Raw genomic sequence first — 21,215 nt, 5'->3', positions numbered from 1 at the left:
TTAAACATTATCTAGAGGTCCTTTTGATCATTTTTTATTGTTAAACACTGTCCAACAGTCCCTGTGATTTAGTGATAATGACAGATGCATATCCCCACCTCCACTGGCAATAAAGAGCCTATGATTTAGCATCATTTTTCTACCCAGGAATTTAAGATGAATCACAGAGTAAGAAAATATTTTGCATGATTAAAATATTGCCACTGCTGTAACAATTTTAGATTGGCCTAATATATATTCATAAGACTATAGACAGTAATGAATAATGAGCAGGCCCTTAAAACACAAATGGTTTTAAGTGTGTTTTTTTGTCTTTTCTTTCTTTCTTTTTTTTTCTTAAATGTCTGAGTGCTATGTAGTATCTCAGTCGGTGCTCTGAGATATTCAACAGCATTTCTGGCATTTTTTGTTTAATAGTTCAGTTGTGCGGGAATGGTCTCCTCTGGTTCCAGAAATTCATCTAACAATAGCTCAGTCAAGATTTCTGTCCTCTATTTCTTGTCCATTTGTGGGGGAGAAAGAAATCAGAAACATTGTTATAACCTTTAAAAACAATACATACTTACCTAATAATTGTATTGCTAATGGGCAGAAAAACATGTGTGCCCAGGTTGATTATTGTTACTATTCTGTAAAAAAAGGTACTAGTATGTGGAAATTGGTGCCAAGATACATGTAAGACTAAGAGTTTTACCCGCACATTAGCAATTATATCTTTAGCTAAAACATATTAGGTACTCGGAGCGCCTGGGTGACTCAGACGGTTAAGCCCCCAACTCTTGGTTTCGGCTCAGGTCATTATCTGACAGTTTGTGGGGTTGAGCCCCACATTGGCCTCTGTGCTGACAGCACAGAGCCTGCTTGAGATTCTCTCTCTCCCCTTTCTCTCTGTTCCTATCCCGCTCGTGCTCTCTGTCTCTCAAAATAAATAAACTTAAAGAAATGTTTTAAGTTTTTTTTGAAAATGTATTGGGTACACATAAAGCTAAATTTTTGTTGGATGGATGGATAATGATGAGTAGAAGGATGGGCAGACAGAAGTGGATGGCTGGATGGGTGTTGGATAGCTGGGTGGATGGACAGACATATGGATGAATGGATAGATGGATGGATGGAAGATAACAGCTACCTAATAGCAAAAGAACCCCTGGAGTTCTTTAATTAAATAATTAAAACACAAAAGTTAACTAGAATTTATTGCTTTTCCCTTAAAGTAGATATTAAATGGTATAAAGGGAAACTTGATCAAATATTGTCAAGAAGATACATCATGATTTTGTAATATTCAAAATTAACACACTAGAGTATATTGTCAGAATATTTGCTGAACAGACTTTCATAATAAGATCTACCCTCCCTTATAAACTTCTTATGTACAGTGCACTTTGCAAATACTTTACACTTATTATCTCACTTAGTAAACCTTTTCCTTTCATAGGGAACAGCATTGCAACTATAGAAGGAGAAAATCTAAAAAGAAAACATTGGCCTGAAAAATTCCATGTCTGACCTTTCTTTTAAAATAGTCCTGTATTTAAGTAGTCCAAAACAGATGGTTCTCTACTCCTTAAAAAAAAAAAAAAAAAAAAAGTTGTATAATTGTATTCATCACCTTTCTTTATATCTGATGCCAGTTGTTTTTTTGTTTTTTTTTTAAGAGAACATCCTGTGTCTAAAATAAATTTCTAATACTGAATTTTAAATTACGTTTTCCTTCTGGATCTCAGTAGAAATTAGCTTTTTTGCTTTTGTTTTTGTTTGTTTGTTTGTTTGTTTGTTTGTTTGTTTTGTTTCAGTAAATATCTCCTGTATGCCAGAATGCTGTTTAGATTTTATATAAGTGAGGTATTTTCATTTTCATCATTTTCTGTTAAGCTGTTCTGAGAATCTCACAGGATCAAATTGAATAGTCAGTGTTTCATTTATATGTGAAAATGCTACCTGAATACTCCAGAAGGTTCTTAAAATTAAACCATGATACAATAACAGGTTCACTACAATTAATATATTTATTAAATATATGGATGCCACAACCAAAAGAAGAGTTTCTGTTTCTCCAGAGAAGAGTGGCAAAAGTAGAGCTATACACAGTGTGTTCTTGGAAACAGTGGCTTCAGTTATAACCATGTGTAAAAACCATTTCTAATTCTATTAATATAGTATTTGTTGGCCGAATGGTGGGAAAATATCTAATTGATTCCTATTATGTATGTGAAGTTTATTTGTGAAATTAATTGATTCTTTTTGGTTGCTATATGGTATTAATTATTGAATAAGGAAAATATTCTTTAGATGTTACTGAGAATAATTATTTAATTAACGTATAACTTAATGAAATGCAATCATATTACCTTTTATTGGTGCACAATAAGTGTTTCATCACAGGAACATTAAGACAGAAAATTATTTTGTCTGTAAAATTATAAATGTTACTATAATTTTTTTTTCTCCATCAGTTTATATTTAGAGATAGTCAATTATTTTCCCTTTAGTACCTTCCCTTTCAACACTCTGTCTTTCTTCCTAGCTAAGGAAAACACGAAAAATATGTTTGTCTGATGGTAGCACTCTTTTCTGATTCTGAAACATTATTTTCTTCAGTTTGTTCTCTTACTGTAACATTTTTATCTCCCGATGGCTCAGTAGTTGTATTTCCAGTTCTTATATTTGCAGATGTAGAGAAATTTGTTCTCATTACTAGAATAGTGGTTAAAACCTTGTGCTCTGAAGGTAGAATAAGACTGTCTAAGCATTCAAGTTCTCCCTGCAGCTTATTCGTCTTATGAAAGTAACCTCACTGTTTCTTGGTTTCCTCATCTTTAAAACACCTACTTGTGGAATTATTGTCAGAATTAAATGCATTAATGCATGTGAAAGGCTTAGTGATAGTGTCCTCCACGTGCCATGAGCTCAGTGTTACCTGCTATAGCCAACATTACTGGCATCATCGTTGACCTAAAAATGCATTAGAAATTTGATCATAAAAAGAAGGAAAGGTGGGGTGCCTGGGTGGCTCAGTCGGTTGAGCATCTAACTCTTGATTTCAGCTCAGGCCATGATCCCAGGGTTGTAGAATCAAGCCCTCCATCAGGCTTCACATTGTGCTCCATGTTGAGTATGGAACCTGCTTACGATTCTCTCTCTCCCTGTCCCCCACCTGTGCATTCTCTCTCTCTCTCTCTCTCTCTCTCTCTCTCTCTTTCTCTTTCTCTCTCTCTTTGTCTCTCAAATAAAATAAAATTAATTTAAAAAATTAAATGTATTTTTTTTAAAAAAGGAAGGAAAGGAAAGGATGAGAGAAGTAGCTACAAATCCCCTCTGTTATCTACATTGTCACGTCCTACTTTGTTCATTTCCTGCTCTCCAGTTCACCACCACAAGCTGATTTCTATGTTTTTACCATCCTGGAATTCAGTCTTCTCCTGGCTAAATCCTCTCCACATTCTGTCATCATTGGCTCACTTTTCTTCCCCACTCCATTTTTCCATCTGCTGCAGCATTGTCTTGATTCCCCTTTCCTCTGTACCCACTTTGTGCTATGGTTTCCTCAGGTCCAAATCCAAGTTTTTATTTTATTTCCTTCTTTGTGCTCTTCCTTTGAAGAACTCACACACACTCAGAGCTTCAACCCTGTGAAGATGGTCCCTAATCACCCCTCCTATGCTGAGGTGTACCCTACATCGACTATAGTTCTGTGGTATTTAATGACCACTGGGAAATACCAAGCAGCATAGAAGCATAGATTTTTGAGAGGTAGAAGAAGCCTAGCATGACCTGGTTCAGCCCATTGAAATTAGATAAAATTGGTTGGGTTAGAAGATATATTTTAGGACATGGTTTCTAAATTAGTACCAAAAATTAAATCTGCATAACACTTTACAGTGTGTGAATGCTTTTATTCACCTTGACTTCTCTTATCCTCAACCTAAATATGAGCACTAGAAAGATTTATAACTTTCACAAGATCATATTCCTAGTTAAGTGAATAAATGTGATTTAAATCTACTTCCCTTAATTTCAGCAGTCTTTCATATGGGCACCAGATAATTCACTTTTTTTGTTGCCCTGTCAAAATGCCATTAAAATCAGTAAAGGGTGTCTCACTAATTACTTATAATTTTATGTTTTCTTTGCATTTCTTTGTAAGAGTTAATGGTAACCCTGACTAAATGTCATTTTCCAGTGTTAAACTATCCTAGTTTCTAACATACTCAAACACAGATCAGTTTAAATAGGATTTTTTTTTTTAACAAATATACTCATTTTAAAAGTAAACTTTTCTAGGGGTAAAATAACTTTCTAGGGTAAAATATCAACCTAAGTATATTTCTAGGGTAAAATATAAACCTAAGTATATTTCAGCTTCAAGTGCTGACTGGGAAAGTGTAGATCCTGAAGGATACTGAAGGATAAAAGAGTTTGAGGATTAAGCATCCCATAGAACAGAAGAAGACACTTACAAAGAAGTGAAGGATAAGAGGTCTGCTTTCATCAGCTTTCCTGATAATCTGTTGCTCCTGTTCTTCCCCGAGTAGTGGAAGTTATGACATGCATGGGAGCTCCATATCACCGGCATAGGTTTACAGCATGGGAGTTCTGATTTGTTTTAGCCACACACAAGAGACACAGTCTTGGACAGATTTAGGGAGATGAGCCTCCGTATAGATTTATATTAGAAGCATGTAATTGTATATATTTCCTTTTCTTACCTTAATAATTTTGAATGTAGGATATTCACTCCTGGTGACATTTTGTCTACTGGCTGCCTCAATGTACCTAAAGCGTATACGGAATCATATTACTGCATTCGATTAACTCTCTCATGACCATAATAGTGTCATCACTTTGGAATTTTAATAATAATTGGATACTGCAAATAAAGCTCACATTTGTGAAATAACTATGAAAAAATAATTAAATCTACATAGAATTTGATTCAAAACCTGCCAGAAATTTTGTTCATTGGAATTATATAATTCATTTCCATGTCTGACTATCATGCCAAAACATTTGTTATTTCATTTTGAATTGTACAAGCAAGCACTTTGCGGAAATAACTTCTCAGCTTTGCTCTTTGCTTGTATTATTTTGCATGTCTACCTAGTAAGATTAACCAATATGACTGTTTTAAAGATGATTGCAAACTACTGTATCAGATTCATTATGCCCCTGGAAAATGTATTTATTAGCAGTCACATGTGTGTGTGTTTAAAACTGTGTCACTCATTTTTTTAGTGCCTGTGGGGAAATGTTTACTTCAAATCTTTTCCCTTTCAGTCATCAATCTAGATACAGTTATGATAGTTATGGGCTGAGTGCCCAGAAGTGCTCAGGAATAACGGGGAGTGATGGGGCACGTATGGGTACATGCCCACGCACACACACATGCGCGCACACACACGTGTACACACACACACACAGGCCTGCAGGCTTTTCTTTACAGTTTTTCTAGGGAAACTAGCTCAACCCATTCTCATTTAGTTTTCTAAAGCACTGAGTGAGCCCCAGGGTATTATGATTTTCTATTTGGTCTGAAACCTACAAGAGAAAGAGGAATATACATTAGCTACACACATAAGTTATAACTTCAAATAAAGAAAAAAATGTTTACTACCAATGCTAAATAATCAGCTTTCAAATGTTGAAGTATTTTAATGTCCATACACTTTTCAGTCTTTCAGTAGCAATGGTGATAGAGTGGTAGAACATATTATACCTAGATGTCTACCCTGGCCCTGCCAAATTATTTTTTATGTATTTTTTTATGTTTTATATACAAACATACATGTATTAATGTATGTATGTATATGTATGGTTTTTGGCTAGTCATTTTAATGTTCTGTGCTTAAGTTCAGTCATCTGTATAAAGAAAGCTAACCAGTCAAGTTGATAATACAGGTCTTTATATGCTGACTTTAGTAAATATGTAATCAATCATCCACTTAAACTAACAATTATATAAAATGGCTGTCTCCAGGGCACATACCAATCACTTTAAGAATTAACTAGCTCAATCTGACATGCATTTATTTTACTATTGTGACTGCTCCAAAAAGAAGGAAATAAATCTTTTAAAATGTCCAAGTAAAACTTTGTAGATAATGAAATGGGATTGTATTAGAAGAGATATTGTACAGATCTGAAATATTAACTCTATAACACAATGAAAGAAAATCAAGGTTGGGTTTTTGTTTTTTTGTTTTTTTTGTTTTTTTTAATAACCAAAGTAGTATTAAATTATTTCACCAGGTTTGGCAAAAGCACTCATAGATCAAAACCCAAGGAGGATGTAAATTATATTCCAATAATGAAAAGAAAATCTAATGAAAAGAAAATCCATTCAATAAATATGTCAGGTATTAATCCAGGCCTTAGGTAGTAGGAAAGTAAGGAGAGGAGTGGGTAAAGACAGAAATCCCTTAAAGATATTTCATTTTAATAAAGAAAGGTAGAAAAATGAAATAGTTAAGCTTATAGTATATTAAAGGTTGATAATGGTATGGTGAAAAACTAGAACATGTACAGGAGGGCGTAGGGAGGTGCTAGTTTTCAGTTAGAGTATTCAGAGTAGTTTCCCAATCTTTCTCAGAAGCTTGAGGAGAAGTTTTCTTTAAAAAAAATAAAACTTCAGAGCATCAGGGTTGCTCAGTTGATTGAGCATCTGACTCTTGATTTCAGCTCAGGTCATGACTGCAAGCTTCATGAGATCAAGCCCCACGTTGGGCTCGGCGCTGACAGCATGAAGCCAGCTTTGGATTCTCTCTCTCCTTCTCTGCGCCTCCCTGCTTGTGTGTGTGTGTGTGTGTGTGTTTTCTCTGTCTCTCAAAATAAATAAACATTTTTAAAAGCCTATAAAAAATTTTTAAAAACCTAAAAATTTAAAAAGGTATCTAGTTCTCAAAGAGATTGATGTACTGTCTTACGAATCCTTAATATTAAATTTCTATATAATAGGAAAAGTGTTAGAATTCTAGTGAGAACACAGTCAAGGGAGTAAGGGCATGAAAGTAAATGCCAAACTGGGTGTAAAAAGTAAGATAGAGAATAAATAGACCCTCTTTACATTTTTCATCTGTTATGACATCAGTTTAAATGGTCCGGGGTCTGTAATAATAATATAAACAGCAGCTAATCATTTGAGAATCTTCCCCAACACTAGACACAATGTTAAGCACTGGTTATACATTGCTTCAGTGAATCTTCTCAGCCTCTGATATGGCACCTCTGTTTTACCAATGAGAAACTGAGCCTCTAGGAAGTTCTGTAACTTTCTTAGAGGCACACAGTTAGCAATTGCCAGAATTGGGATTCGAAAGTAATTGTTGGTCCCCAAAGCATGTGGATGAACCCACCATGTTTTACTCTTAAAGGATGATTTCTCCTATCCCAGTCTGTCTGCAAGGCAGCACAGATGACACTTACTTACTGCTTATAATTGTCATTATTTTTCAGGGACTTTGAAGTTTCCAATTATCTTTTCCATTTATGTATATTTCATTGGATTCCATTGAAGGCTGTATTAAGTAAGTTTGGGGAAAGGTGTTTCTTTATAGCCTAAGTCAAAATTATTTTGAGTTCAAAAGCACAATGTGTTTGTAAAAAATGTTGAATCTGCATGGTCAAAACTCATTTAGATGACAAAGTATGTGGTTATAAGGTGAATAAAAATCTTATTTTTTTCTTTTTCAATTCTAAATAATTGCTATTGCTTCATCAAATAATTGAATTTACAAGTTCTTTGGGTAATCCTTCATGTCACAGACAAAAAGCAACAATTTTAGAGGATGGTTAGGCTAGAAGTATGGGCATATTTTTTTTCATTATTAGACTTTAACTGTGGGCATGTTTTTTCATTATTATTCTTTCTTGAGTTATTGAGAAACAATGGAATTTTTTATTTCAAGTTATATAATCTTCTAAGACAAATAAAAAGTTCCTAGTTAGGTCAGTCGAAGTATTCTGTAAAGTATTTAGAATAATTTTCCTGTTTGCATAGAGAGATATGTGACACACAATATTTGGTATTATCATTCAATTTGCTATTTACTGATGTATGTCATTAAGCATGCATGCTGAAGAATAAACTAATAATTTGCATGAAAATTTATCTCAAAAAGCATAGCACTCCATTAATTAATATGGTAGATCGTATTTGAACCCCTCATCCTTTGAGTTTGTTTTATTTGCTATTCTGCATTATACAGTTTCTAAAAATTTTACAGCCAAGGAAGTAAACTTGAAGGAATTGTAGTTAATTGCAGAAACCTATTGTTGATGAAACGAGCACATCCTAAAATATACTAGAAATATATTTTGTACTTAATTAAAACATGTGGTTGTCATTTAAACTTTTAATGAAGACAGTGCTCGCAAACTTGAATGCTTATGTGTAGCTCATGCATGAAGATGGTGCTTTTTGCAGATACCAAAACTTTAATATGAACTAATTAGAGTTAAACAAAAAAAAGATGGTCACCTTAGAGAGATGCTGTGTTGTGGCATTTATTATATCTTAAAATATACTTTGGTTATATTCAATAGTAAATTCCTTTATGTATTTCACATTTCTCCCTGTTTTAATTTTGTTTTAGAAATATAATCTTTGGGGATTTTTAAACTAAAGAAATGAAAAAAAAAATGGATATTTTCCATCAAAAGTAATGTAGTCATGAATGCCACATTGCCGTAAAATAGTTTTGAAAAAATAATTAAAATACCAAAATTCCTTTTCAACAATGAATTTTTAAGTTAATATATATTTAAGGTCACAGAATTAATTGTGGGACTGCGTAAATCTCACACACACACACACACACACACACACACACACACACCTCACATTAACACACATACAGATTAATAATATACATAACTACACATCACAAGTCTTTGCTAGTTTGTATTTGGAACAAGACCAGAGAGAGTAAATAAAAGTTGTAATGTATGACCCAGAGTATTGCCTCGGCTCAATTTAGCAATATTTATAAAATAAAGGGACGTCTATTTAAGATGGTCAACAGGTATAACTGAAGATTTTGTGGAATGTAGCTGGCAATAAAAAAATTAAATTCATGAAACATAAAAATGGGAGGATTATGTTAGAACACTGTGCCAAGTCCTGTGCTGGTAGTTATTTTTAGGCTGTTAAAAATATAAACTTGTCTTTGCTTTCCAGCACCTGTTCTTACTCTACCAGATGTTTGTTCACAATTCCTTAAATTTCTTACAGGATGTTTCCTGCCTTTGACGTAGATTCTCTCTCCTGGGATCATTGAGCTCCCAGAAGTTATTGCAGCTGTAATAATGTGGGTGGGTTGATTAAAGAATCAGATCTGAAAATAACATAATAAATGCATATATTCTAAGGGGTGCATTTTTTCCCACATTTTAGCATGTCTTCCCTTGGGGTATGTCCTACAATAAATGCCGTGGTAGTGATTTTTTTTTCTCTCTTTATTGGGGATATATAAAATAATGCACCTTAAAATTGATGATGGCTTAGATGTAAAGATATATGGTAACTTACCATCTTTGCCATTTTTATGGTCACCTAGTGACTGGAGAGCCCCTTTCATTGTTGCTCAATTTGAAACCTTGGGGGTTGGACCTTACCATAAATTTCCTTAGCTTCATCAGCAGGAGTGAAGTGAGTTTAGTACAGAATGATATAAATGATGGTACTTCTTACATCAAAATCCTTATACTTTGAACAGACACTTTATCAAGTGGCTGAGCAAACACAGCAGCTTTTGAAGTATTTGAAGAGCCATTGAATTTAAGAGTCTTCATGCCCTCACTCTTCTTTAATCTTATTAGTACAGGTCTCCAGAACATGGCTCTTTCTTGGTTCAAATTTAAGGACATAGATTATACAATAAAGCTTAAAACTTATCTATTTCAACCTGTTGATAGATACATCAAATACTTAGGAAGCTATTGAATTTAAAATAAGAAGAAATCATAATATTTTTAAATGACATTCAAATGGATAGGGACCTATTTGATCTCTTTTTTAGAAAAATCTTCATAAAATAATTCCATCATTCTATCATTTTTTTTTTCCTACTATAATTTGCCAAATTGAGCAAGGTAAAGTTTTCGGTCCAATATTTTGTATTCACCAATAAAATGACTGAATGAACCTAATGAATAAAGATGGATCTAGAACAAATACAATAAATGTCAGATATTCAGACACCATAAGGAATGTTAAGAATTCAGTTTTTTAACATCAATCTTTTAAATTGAATTAGACTAATCATTTAGATGACTATCACTTTATCTGCTTTTTAAATTTTTATTCCTCTCATATCCTATTCATTCTGGTCACTTTATCCTTAGAATCTCACCTTTAGAATTAAACAAGAAACGGTTTACAAAATGATTCTGCCTGCTTCTCTATATAAAATAGATGCCCCGATGTAGAGAGTAAGGCAATTAGATTACATTCGACTGGTATATTCATCCCAGCTCTGCTACTAAACTGGTTGCATGTTTCTGGACACACACATTCTCCCCTTCTACTTTTGTCTCCCCAAATTGTGCATCGGTGTCCTTACTTTTCCATTCAAAATCTCATTGATGTATCTATGCCTCTCCATTCCTTCTCTCCAGGTTTAACCATACTACTATTTTTGGACCCTTGTAAGACTCCTGAGTGTTCTCTCTGACCTGGTCTTTCCTTTGTCCATCTTATTCTACCCTGACCTCTAGGTTAATTTTCTTAATTGTCAAACTCTTTCTCACCAGTCTTCAACATTCTCATACTTAATTACCAAACTAAATCTTAACAGCCTAGCCCGGCTTTCAAAACCCATTATAGACAGACAATCAATCCTACCTTTCCTCCTTGGCTCTACTTCTCATTGCATATTGCTTTCTGCTTTATTTATAGACATTTCATGTGCACGTATCATCTCTCCTTACAGGCTGCAAGTTGTATGTAAACTAAGACTATATCTTAGTCATTTTTTTATCATGCACAGTGCCTTATACATTGTGTGTATCCAGTAAGTTAGTGGGAGAGTAAAGAGAACTTATTCTACTTTCCTTTAATACAAAAATATAAGATATGGAATTTGGCCTTTTTTGGTGAATCAGAATTGTCCTGAATGTTTCAAAGATGTATTGAGAAGCTTTCATGAAAAGATATTCTGTTCAGTGTTGGGAGGTAGCTATGAATGAAAGAAGGCCTGCTGAGAGTATCCTGTTAAATTTGTTGTCTGCTGTGGAATTGGAAGCCATATTTAAAAAATAATTTTAAATAAGTGTACATTGGCTCTGAGTTATATTTTCAGAGAGATGTTCTTAAGTGGATGATGGGGGTTTGCAGGGATACTGGTGCTGTATGAGTGCCCTGTCACATGTGTTTGTGCATGTGTGTGTGCATATGCATGTGCATGTGAGGAAGAAGGAGTATGGAAATGCCTAAGTGAGAGCACAAGAGTCAATCAACCCAGTTGCTCAAATAACTGCTTTTGTTTGTTGTCCTTCTAAGCACCATCCTTAAAAGATGGGTTTCTTAATTCTTGAATAGTATGTGGGTAGTAATTCACAATTCTAAGACTCTTCCACAATTATTACTTTTAATCTAGTGTTTTAAATTATTGTCATTTCTGGAGTTTAAGGGTTGCTTTCCCAAAGGACGTTATTGTATTCCCTGAGTAATATGGACACAGGGCTGGGTAATTCCAAAAGTGGCCACAGCAGAATGTTTCCTTTAAATTATAGATCAGAGAAACAAGTCCAAACTGATGTTTTGAAAGTTGCATTATGGCTTTTGTAAGCTTTTGCTTTATAGCTACAAATTATATATATTAAGTGAGTAGATTCCAGCCATTTTAAGTGTGATGATCCCTTTCAATGTCAAAAAGAAATGGATTATTTTATAACAATTGTTCTTTCAGCATCCTTGATTGAAAAAAATATATATATATAAGCAAAACCTTACTCTAAGTCCTGTGACTTTTTAAATGAATCTGCATTTTATTAATCAAAAAAATACATATTATTTTTTTTTTAATTTTTTTTTAAACGTTTATTTATTTTTGAGACAGAGAGAGACAGAGCATGAACAGGGGAGGGGCAGAGAGAGAGGGAGACACAGAATCGGAAGCAGGCTCCAGGCTCTGAGCCATCAGCCCAGAGCCCGACGTGGGGCTCGAACACACAGACCACGAGATCGTGACCTGAGCTGAAGTTGGACGCTTAACCGACTGCGCCACCCAGGCGCCCCAAAAAAATACATATTATTTGAAATACAGTATCAGATGTATGTAATAATATAATGTAGTCTTCAGACAATGTCTGAAGCAAATATAGATCCCCAGTCCCTTCTAGTAACGTAATTACTCATTCAATGAGATCCTTATAATAACACAGCTACCAGTGAATATCAGCCCACTGAATGGGAACCCCTGCTTTCGGTGAGATACTTTCTGTCTGCAGACACTACTACCAATAATAATGTAATTTTAACTAGTAATCTAATAATTGATACTCTATTACAAAAGTTTTTAAAGTATTCTAGGACGTTATTCTCTAAAATTGTACTTGTTTTTCTTCTTTTTGTTTTTTGAGGATTTGTAAAGTATTTAATGAACTAGGATGAGCAAAAGTTAAACTTTAAATTTAATAGTTCCTTTCATTCCACAAGGCTCCATTTATTTACAATGTTTCCAGTTATTTAATTTCGCTATCTGTGTTTTGCCATTAAGTGATGTGGTGTGCTCAAGTCATTTTCAGCTGTACTGAGTGACTTTAGAATGTGCCTGTGCCCAATTGTCATCTTTTGAATCTCAACCAATTGTTCTTTCTCTGTTCCTCTCTCATTAAATGCCAATAATCTGATTATCAGTTTGAATTTGAGTCAGAGCAGGCTGACCTAGATTGAATGAAATGCAGCCACCCCTCCCAGCAACAGTTCCTTTAGTGAATTCTTCCGCATCTCTTACCCAGACAGAGGTTCCCGAAGCAAGAAATTATGGTCATTGTTTGTCACCCACACATACTTTTAATGTGATATATTTTTAAAATGTTTTTTTATTTGTTTTTGAGAGAGAAAGAGCATAAGCAGGGGAGAGGCAGAGAGAGAGGGGGACAGAGGATCCGAAGCAGGCTCTGCATGACAGCGCAGAGTCCGATGTGGGGCTCAGAGTCACAAACCGTGAGGTCATGACTTGAGCCAAAGCCTGACGCTCAACAGACTGAGCCACCGAGGCACCCCAGTGTGATACTTTTTAATGAAAATCTGATCATAAATTTGAACATAATAGCCGTAGCTTTTACTTTGTTGCAAAGACAATAATGAAACATATCTAATAGCTCAGCATGAAAAATCGGATGTTACACTGGAACAGAACACAGGATGGCAACATGAATGTACCTGTAGCATGGGCGGGGAGTATGTTTACGAGATCCTGTGTGTGCACAGGAGGCCTGCTTAGTTCTGCATCTTCAGACACATGTGGACACTTGGTTCACTTTTGTGTTCCTCACTTCGATAACCAGGATCTAGAACTGGAATGAATTCAGAGATGGGGAATGCATAAAAACACATATCAAATGAGGAAGTATTAAAGGTTCTGAGATTGTATTTAGTATGTATTTAGTAATAGATGCAGAGGATACATGGAGATAGCATAACTATTATTAAATATTTGAAAGGTTACTGCATTTTGAATCTGTTCTCTATGGCTTTTCTGGATTGAAAAGTCCCAAGGAGTCAAAAATCTCCACTTACTAAAGAGGTGAATTCCTAATGAATAGAATAGGTCACATTAAGAGAAAAGTAGATTCTCTGTTAAGATGTATAGTGTGTCCCAGGCTGGATGATCATGTGATAAGCTGGGACAGGATAGCAAGGATCACATGGGTGTGTGGACCAGATAGTCTCCAGCACCCCTTTCAAACATAAGAATCTCTGAAATACTAGAAAAGAAGTGCGTAATAACACAAATCATGATTTAACAGTGTTCAGAATACTCACTTTTAAATTGCCGTCTCAGAACGTGTTTTATAATGTCTCATTTAACCACTGAACCATTGTGATTCCTTAAAAGCTTTACATTCAGAATTGTGCTAGATACAGATGCAGCAGAGTATGGAGGGCACCAGAGACTGGACCATAGTACCGAGTTTTTCTCTCAACCTTTTAAACATAATGAACGTCCCTGTTCTCTTTTGGTAAGTAAGCTTTTTAAGATCTTTTCATTGCATTTCAATTTTACCATTTATTTTTTTTAATGTTTATTTATTTTTGAGAGAGAGAGTGTGTGTGTGTGTATGGGGGAGGGGCAGAGAGGGAGGGAGACACAATCCAAAGCAGGCTCCAGGCTCCCAGCTGTCATCCCAGAACCCGACGAGGGGCTCGAACCCACAAACCGTGTGCATGAGATCGTGACCTGAACTGAAGTCAGACACTTAACCAACTGAGACACCCAGGTGCCCCAACCCTTTATTTTTAAAGTGATGTTTTTATCCAAAGAAACAACAAGTCTTTGACCTGCTAAAAGAGAAAACAAAAGCAAACAAACAAACAAACAAAAGAAATGGGGTCAGGGATGATAGGGAAGAAGTGAGTTGAAATATTCAGAGGCAGTGTATGTGGTACTGAGATGAATTCAGTTTTGGAAAATAATAGCAAGAGGTATTTGGTGGACAATTGGGGAAGTTTGTTTATTAATAGGATTAAAAATGTTTCTCAAAAAATAAGGGGAAGGCATTTTTTTTCTATTTTTATACAACAGTTTACTTCCCTTCTGTTGTTGCTTTCTGTGTAATATTTTGCATCAAGCAGGATTCTCCATTATTGACTGTCTAATGAAGTGTAATTTAAAACACCTTAAAAGGGTAAATAAAAAAAAATATCTTTTTCTTCCCTGTAGTCAATTAAAGACTGAATTCATTCTAATTATAAGATTTTCTTATTTCTTCATATTACTGAGGAAAACATTAAATTATATAACTCATTTTTACTTTGTGTTGTTAGCACCTGAAAGAATATTGCTTTAAAATACTAGGTTTAGATTCTTTTAAAAATGTAGAATTTAGAAACTCTCCAGATTTGGAGGAAGAATTCTTTGTCTACTTTGTGTCCAGGTAGTAAGCTCAAGTCCATACATCTACATTATGTTGTTTTTTTTATTTTTTTCCTTTTCCTGACCAGTCATAAACCTCCCTCCTCTCTCCCTCTCATGCTGTTGCTAGCTCTAACTCATTCTTGCTTTCTCTCACCCTCTTGTCCTCTTTCTCTTCCTCGCTCTCTCTTTCTGGCTCAAATCTGCAATTTTTTCACTATGAGAGGTCTTAGATTAAGATTTGTTTCACTTTTATGAAGCCAGGATATATCTAACAAAAGTATAGACACTGTTATCATAGCTGTTAAATTCTCTTGTTTTTCAAAAATTTAGGTATAAGTCAAAAAGGAGAATTCATAAGGAACCCCTAATTCCTTCATTTTTCTACTATATTCCCACCTCTTAAAGTTGTGCAAGTATGTCACTTGGTAAGTCACCATATTATATGCCAAACTGGCTTGTCAAAGACAGTGGCATAAATAAATGAGCAGAGCAGAAATGAGCAAGATTGAGCTGTGGATTATTAACTCTGAGGAAAATTCAATGGCCACAGGAGACTTGAGTGTTACACTAACAGTATGCAATGATGGTGGCGATACTTTTTAGATACAAGTATAGATACATATGCATTTTTAAGAGGGAGGGCTTAATGATACTATCAGATTCTTTCCACAAAGAAAAATTATTGTAGTTTTGCAGAATATTAAGTTTTGCCATGTAAAGACTGATAAAAAATAGGTTCTGAAATAAATTTGTAAAGTTGTCTTAAAGTTCTGCAGTAACCGAAAGAATTAAAGGCCCCTGAGGGATTAGGGAAGATCATTCAGCTTGCAAAGAGGAATCATGGAGAAGTAGCAACTGACTGCAACAACGCTGAACTTGAACCAATCAAACCAGACTGAAAGGAATTTGAAAAGTTCAGGCAAAATTTGTATGTAGTGAACATTCTAAAATTTTGAATTCAGTGATTCAAAATGTATGCAATTGGTTACCTAAATGTATCCAATGAAGGTTCTATCGGGGAGAGAGGCCTGGTAACACATTGAAAAAACCACAATGTTTCAGCAGAGAACTGGGTATCAAGCCCCCTGTCTGCCATTTCCTAGCTGTGAGACCTTGAGTAATTTAACCTTCTCTGTGCTGCATTTTCCCTCATCTGTGTAATGAGAATTAGTAATGGTATCCTCCCTACAGCAAGAGATTCTTAGGAGGCATAAACTCATTCATTACCGTGGCCAGGGTTTTTAGAAACTGCAAAATGCTATCGCACATGTATTTTTAGATTATTATTGTCATGGCTCTTCAGTTATCTTTGTGTGTATTTTAAGCACATCAGGTTACTAGATGCTTTGAGGACATGCAGTTAATAAGACCTTCTCCCAATTTGGAGGAAATTATAGTCTTAGGCAAGGACTCCTAATCTTTGAGAATGGGCAGAAAATATCTTGCCATCCTTTCAATTTTGTAAGAGCAAAAGTATCCTGTCATAATTAAAACAAGCCAACTAACCAGTGGCAGCAAAAGTCAGGAGATTATTTTGCATGTACTAATTGAATTTATCTTACAAATAAGATGTGTACAGTTCTAAATTTGCAGGCGGAGTGGAAAGTATCACATAAGCCCCACATAAGCACATGAGAACGTAGCTTAACCACTGCCCATATCAGAATTCTCCAACTCTGTCAAAAAGGTAAAGATTAGCTCTGTCTTTGCAGCAGCAGCATCTTGTTTTCAATGACTACCAGTGCTTCAGGAAACACTCATTTAAATGTCTTTAGGGTCCAGATGAATTCAACAACACTGGCTTTAATATAAGAATAAAGCAGCCCAAATAGACTAGAAAATCCAGTAAAAACATGTTCCTTCATGCCAGAGTTATCCTTTGAAGAGCCGGGGCGGGGGTGGGGTGGTGGGGGGGGGGGGGGAGGAATGCATTAAAAGACAAATGTATTCTAAGAATGCCTCAATTATAATGGAATTCCTTATTAAACTGGTTCATAGGTACTGGGATCCAGTCAGGTTTCTTGAACATGACTATGGGCACTACAGGTCTCATTCCACCACCAGTGAGAGATCACTTTTGCCTCCCACATGCCTTGAATAAAGGGCAGAAGAGAAGGCTTCTTTCCTTCTCCATGAAACTTCTGTCCATCACAACAACTACGCAGTATTTATTTACTAAAGCTTAATTTGCAAACTCAGTCATCCAAAGGATCTGCTGAATAAGTGTCAAATCTGTTTTCAAAGACAGTAACAAATAGAGCTTGAAGGAATCTTAAAATAGCCATATATGCTGCAGCATTAGCAGGTACCACATTCCCGCGTCTTCTGTATGTACTCCATCAGTTGAAACTGTGAAGCCGGAGGAGAATCGTGTGTGTACTACCATTGAAACATATCTGCTAAGATCAGAGCATTCACAAATGCCAAGAAGTGTTAGGGCAGAATTTCTCTATTTGCTTTACTGACAATTATTGGGAAACTCCATTTTAGCGCAATCATTTCTCCGTATTTTGGTTTCTAATATAGGAACCTATATGAGTTCAGATGTTACTTATATGTCAGCCAGTGTGGTGGGAGCAGGGAGGCTTGCTTGCTCTTCTCTGGTTCGTAAATTCAAATTCCGTGGTACAAATGGAAGAACAGATTATTGAATCAAAAATGAATTAGTTTCCTTTACAGTAACTCAGGTAGTCTCAAGGGTGAATTTGAGTAAGGCAATAGTTTTCGCATTTATTACTTTGCCAGTTAGGCTCCTTATTATTAAGAAGTAGTCTATTTATTCTCATTCTAAATTTGGAAATTCAAATGTAGACTTTTGGTTAAAATAGGGAATTCGGCATAGATGTACCTTTTATTTTTCCTCAGCTGTAAATATTGAAAGTCTTTAAACTTTTTTTTATTTAAAATTATTTTAAGATTTTGTGATTCTAATTTTGACACCCTGTTTTCAAAAATATATAATTACTTTTTGCAGCTCAGTTGTGATCCTAGAAGAACATAATACTTTTGCCTGGATGACATAATATAGTAGATTATTGTATGCTCCATTGTGGGGTTTTGGGGTGTTTTTTGTTTTTTGGGGGTTTTTTTGGCCATGTTAGTGGTTGGCATAGTGATTAAATCACTAAGGTAGTCAAAGTAACTGGGTAGGTTAGCATGCATTTTGCCTCTCTTAATAAATGAATTGGATTGTACTGTGGCAGTCTGATTTCTTCTGAGGTGTTGACTATAAATATAGCTAGAAAACATGAAATTCATGGCCATACATTACATTGTCTCATATGTTCTTAATATGATCCTAACTACAAAATCCTTAAGGCTTAATGGCTAAAACAGCATCATATATGTTAATCAGCATATATTAACTGTGATGTGCTTACTAAACAGTTTTATATACATGTACTTAAATATTAATTGTTTATATTTAAGTATACGTAAACATTTATGTATAAACCTACTTAAATTATGTTCATATTTCTTTTCCCTTGCTCTATGAATCAAAACTATTTTTAGAATTAAAATTATAAAATGAGAGTTACATAGCCAATACTTAGCACTAAATTATAGAGCCCCCAAACTGCTCATGTCTGTAATTGTGTCATCATAAGGATTACTTCTGATTATCTTAAACCTTTAGTATAATTGGTAGTCATTTCTAACCACTAAGAAAATTGATTTACATACTTAGAACCCTAATAAAGAAGAAAACTCAAAATTCCATAAATAGCCATAGTTAAGAGAAATCACTTGCTTGGGGAAATTCTCTCATGTTGCCTGTACTGCAAGGACTCTAGAGCAACATAAACACATTGTAGTAATTAACACTGCAGTGGAAAATATAATTACATAATATTCCCGTTAATGATACTATACAATTATCAACTGAAGGTTTTTGAGCAGATAGTGTTAAGAGGTCTCTGTGACTGGAATTGGCATCATAAAGTTCCTTACATAAAATGACCAGCATCATTTAGTAAGAGTTCTTGGAGCATTTTTTAACCCTTAAATGCCAAAACAGGAAACTCAATGCATGTATTGCAAACCTTGAACTTCTTCTATCGTCCCTTTTGTTTTACTCTCAAATTGGGGGTGGCTGAAACGCCAAAAGATCACAGAAAGTAAGGTTGTTTCTAAATCATAGGCTTATATGGGGCGCCTGGGTGGCGCAGTCGGTTAAGCATCCGACTTCAGCCAGGTCACGATCTCACGGTCCGTGAGTTCGAGCCCCGCGTCAGGCTCTGGGCTGATGGCTCAGAGCCTGGAGCCTGTTTCTGATTCTGTGTCTCCCTCTCTCTCTGTCCCTCCCCCGTTCATGCTCTGTCTCTCCCCCGTTCATGCTCTGTCTCTCTCTGTCCCAAAAATAAATAAACGTTGAAAAGAAAAAAAATAAATAAATAAATCATAGGCTTATAGTTATCATTGTATTTTATTAACGAAATTACCTATGAGGTTATACACCAAACAAAGCAGATACCAAAACTGTGTAGGATTCAAGTAGGAGATTGATGTGACCTGTCCTGATATATCACTGTGCCACACTGACAGAGGCCTATCAGCATTTATTTAGGCCTGACTTGTTTCATTGCATCTTTCCCAAGAGACTTGGACTTATCAGAATCCTCTTATACGCATAGAAGCCCATGTCTTATATCAGAGAAATGTTTTTCAGGTAAAGGGAACTGAAAATCTTTTGTCCAACTTTGGTGCTACTGAAAAATTTAGATTGGTCTTCAGTTTTAAAATGCTTAGAAAAATTCAGAATCATTGTGTTCTAACCTGCTGTCCCACTGATTAGTTATACCTAGTTTCTATGATTCCCCAAACTACACACACACAGTAATAGAGTAAGTATATGGCAAACCTTGAAAGGGCAGAAGTGTCTCTTGACTCATGCCTATTTTGATAAAAGTTGGAGAGAGAATTGGTTGAACCTGTAAATTATAGGAAAATTGTAGGGAAACAGATTATGGCATTGATGTAAAGGGTTTCCCTACACTTAATGACTGCAAGGATATATTATTTATCTTTTCGAAGTATTGGAAGCAAATCAAACTGTGAGAAATTGAGCCAGTCAGTGTCTGTTAGCATTTGTGAAATTTTTCTCAGATGATGGTGATCATTTTCTAAATCACTATTAATTGAAGATTAGAAAAAGTGTTCTCTGGTTATTGCATTCATAATATACATTTCTTAAAATGCTATCATTTTACAATTGCTTTAATCTTTATTATTCAAAACTAACCAACTATACTGGTATATCTGATTTTTTTTTAAGAGTTGTGTTATCACAAAAACTGTAAGGGAAAACATTGTGTTCATTCTCAGAGTTGAGATATATTGGATATACAATAGTCTCATTCAGTAAAAATCAGCTATTCTCTTCTATTTATTTTTTTCTTTATGCCATTTCTGCTTTGCCTCTTTCATTCTGATTCTAAACTATAAAAGCTTTTTTTCTTCTTTTTTTTTAACCATCAGTCAGACTTTCACTTAAAGATAAAATGACTGAAATAATAAAATACTCGCAATGTCGGAAATGGAGAGATACTGTCACAATGACAACAGCAGTCTGTAATATTATTTTTACTGTTTGTTAACAGTAAGTATGTTATACGTGAAATAGCACATAGACAGATACACATCAGATCACTTCTCATTTTTATTAAAAGTATTTCAGATAGAAGTATATTAAATAATAGTTTATGATACATGTACATATTGGTCCCACTTTTATTTATTCTTTTATTCATTATTCATTATTTAGTCATCATTTGGAAACTACTTTGTCTACTGGCACCTTACTAAGAGTTAGAAATATGAAGACACAGGGCTCTGCCCTCGTAAAGCTCATAGTCTGGTAGGGAGTTCAGATCATAAACTTGAAAAACAAAATCACAAATTGTGTTAAGTGTTCAGAAAGAATTAAAAATGCCCTTTAACCAGAGGACCTGGATTCAGCTCTTTTCTCTGCCACTTACTAAGTGTGTGAGGATGGGAAAATTATTTAACTGCCCTGTGCCTCCCATTTCCTCATGTGCAAAAAGGAGATAATAATAGTACTGTGTCCTTGGGTCATTGTGAAGGGTGAATGAGCAAGTACTTAAAAGACAGGTAGAGTAATGCACAGCACCCATT

At 35.0% G+C, this 21,215-nt stretch overlaps 1 protein-coding gene across 3 annotated transcripts in view; it reads left to right on the top strand.

The window, feature by feature from the left end:
- GBE1 (1,4-alpha-glucan branching enzyme 1) overlaps window positions 1-21,215 on the top strand; it is a 280,022-nt gene that overhangs the window by 242,846 nt on the left and 15,961 nt on the right. For all 3 annotated transcript variants that reach the window (XM_042957137.1, XM_042957135.1, XM_042957136.1), the window contains exon 15: window positions 14,067-14,184. In XM_042957137.1, coding sequence (XP_042813071.1) covers window positions 14,067-14,184 — 118 coding nt within the window. The remainder of the gene's footprint in view (window positions 1-14,066; window positions 14,185-21,215) is intronic.

This window comes from Panthera tigris, chromosome C2, assembly GCF_018350195.1.
Source record: "Panthera tigris isolate Pti1 chromosome C2, P.tigris_Pti1_mat1.1, whole genome shotgun sequence".
Lineage (NCBI taxonomy): Eukaryota > Metazoa > Chordata > Mammalia > Carnivora > Felidae > Panthera > Panthera tigris.
The sequence above is the reverse complement of the archived record's forward strand: the minus strand, read 5'-3'. Positions and strand labels throughout refer to the sequence as shown.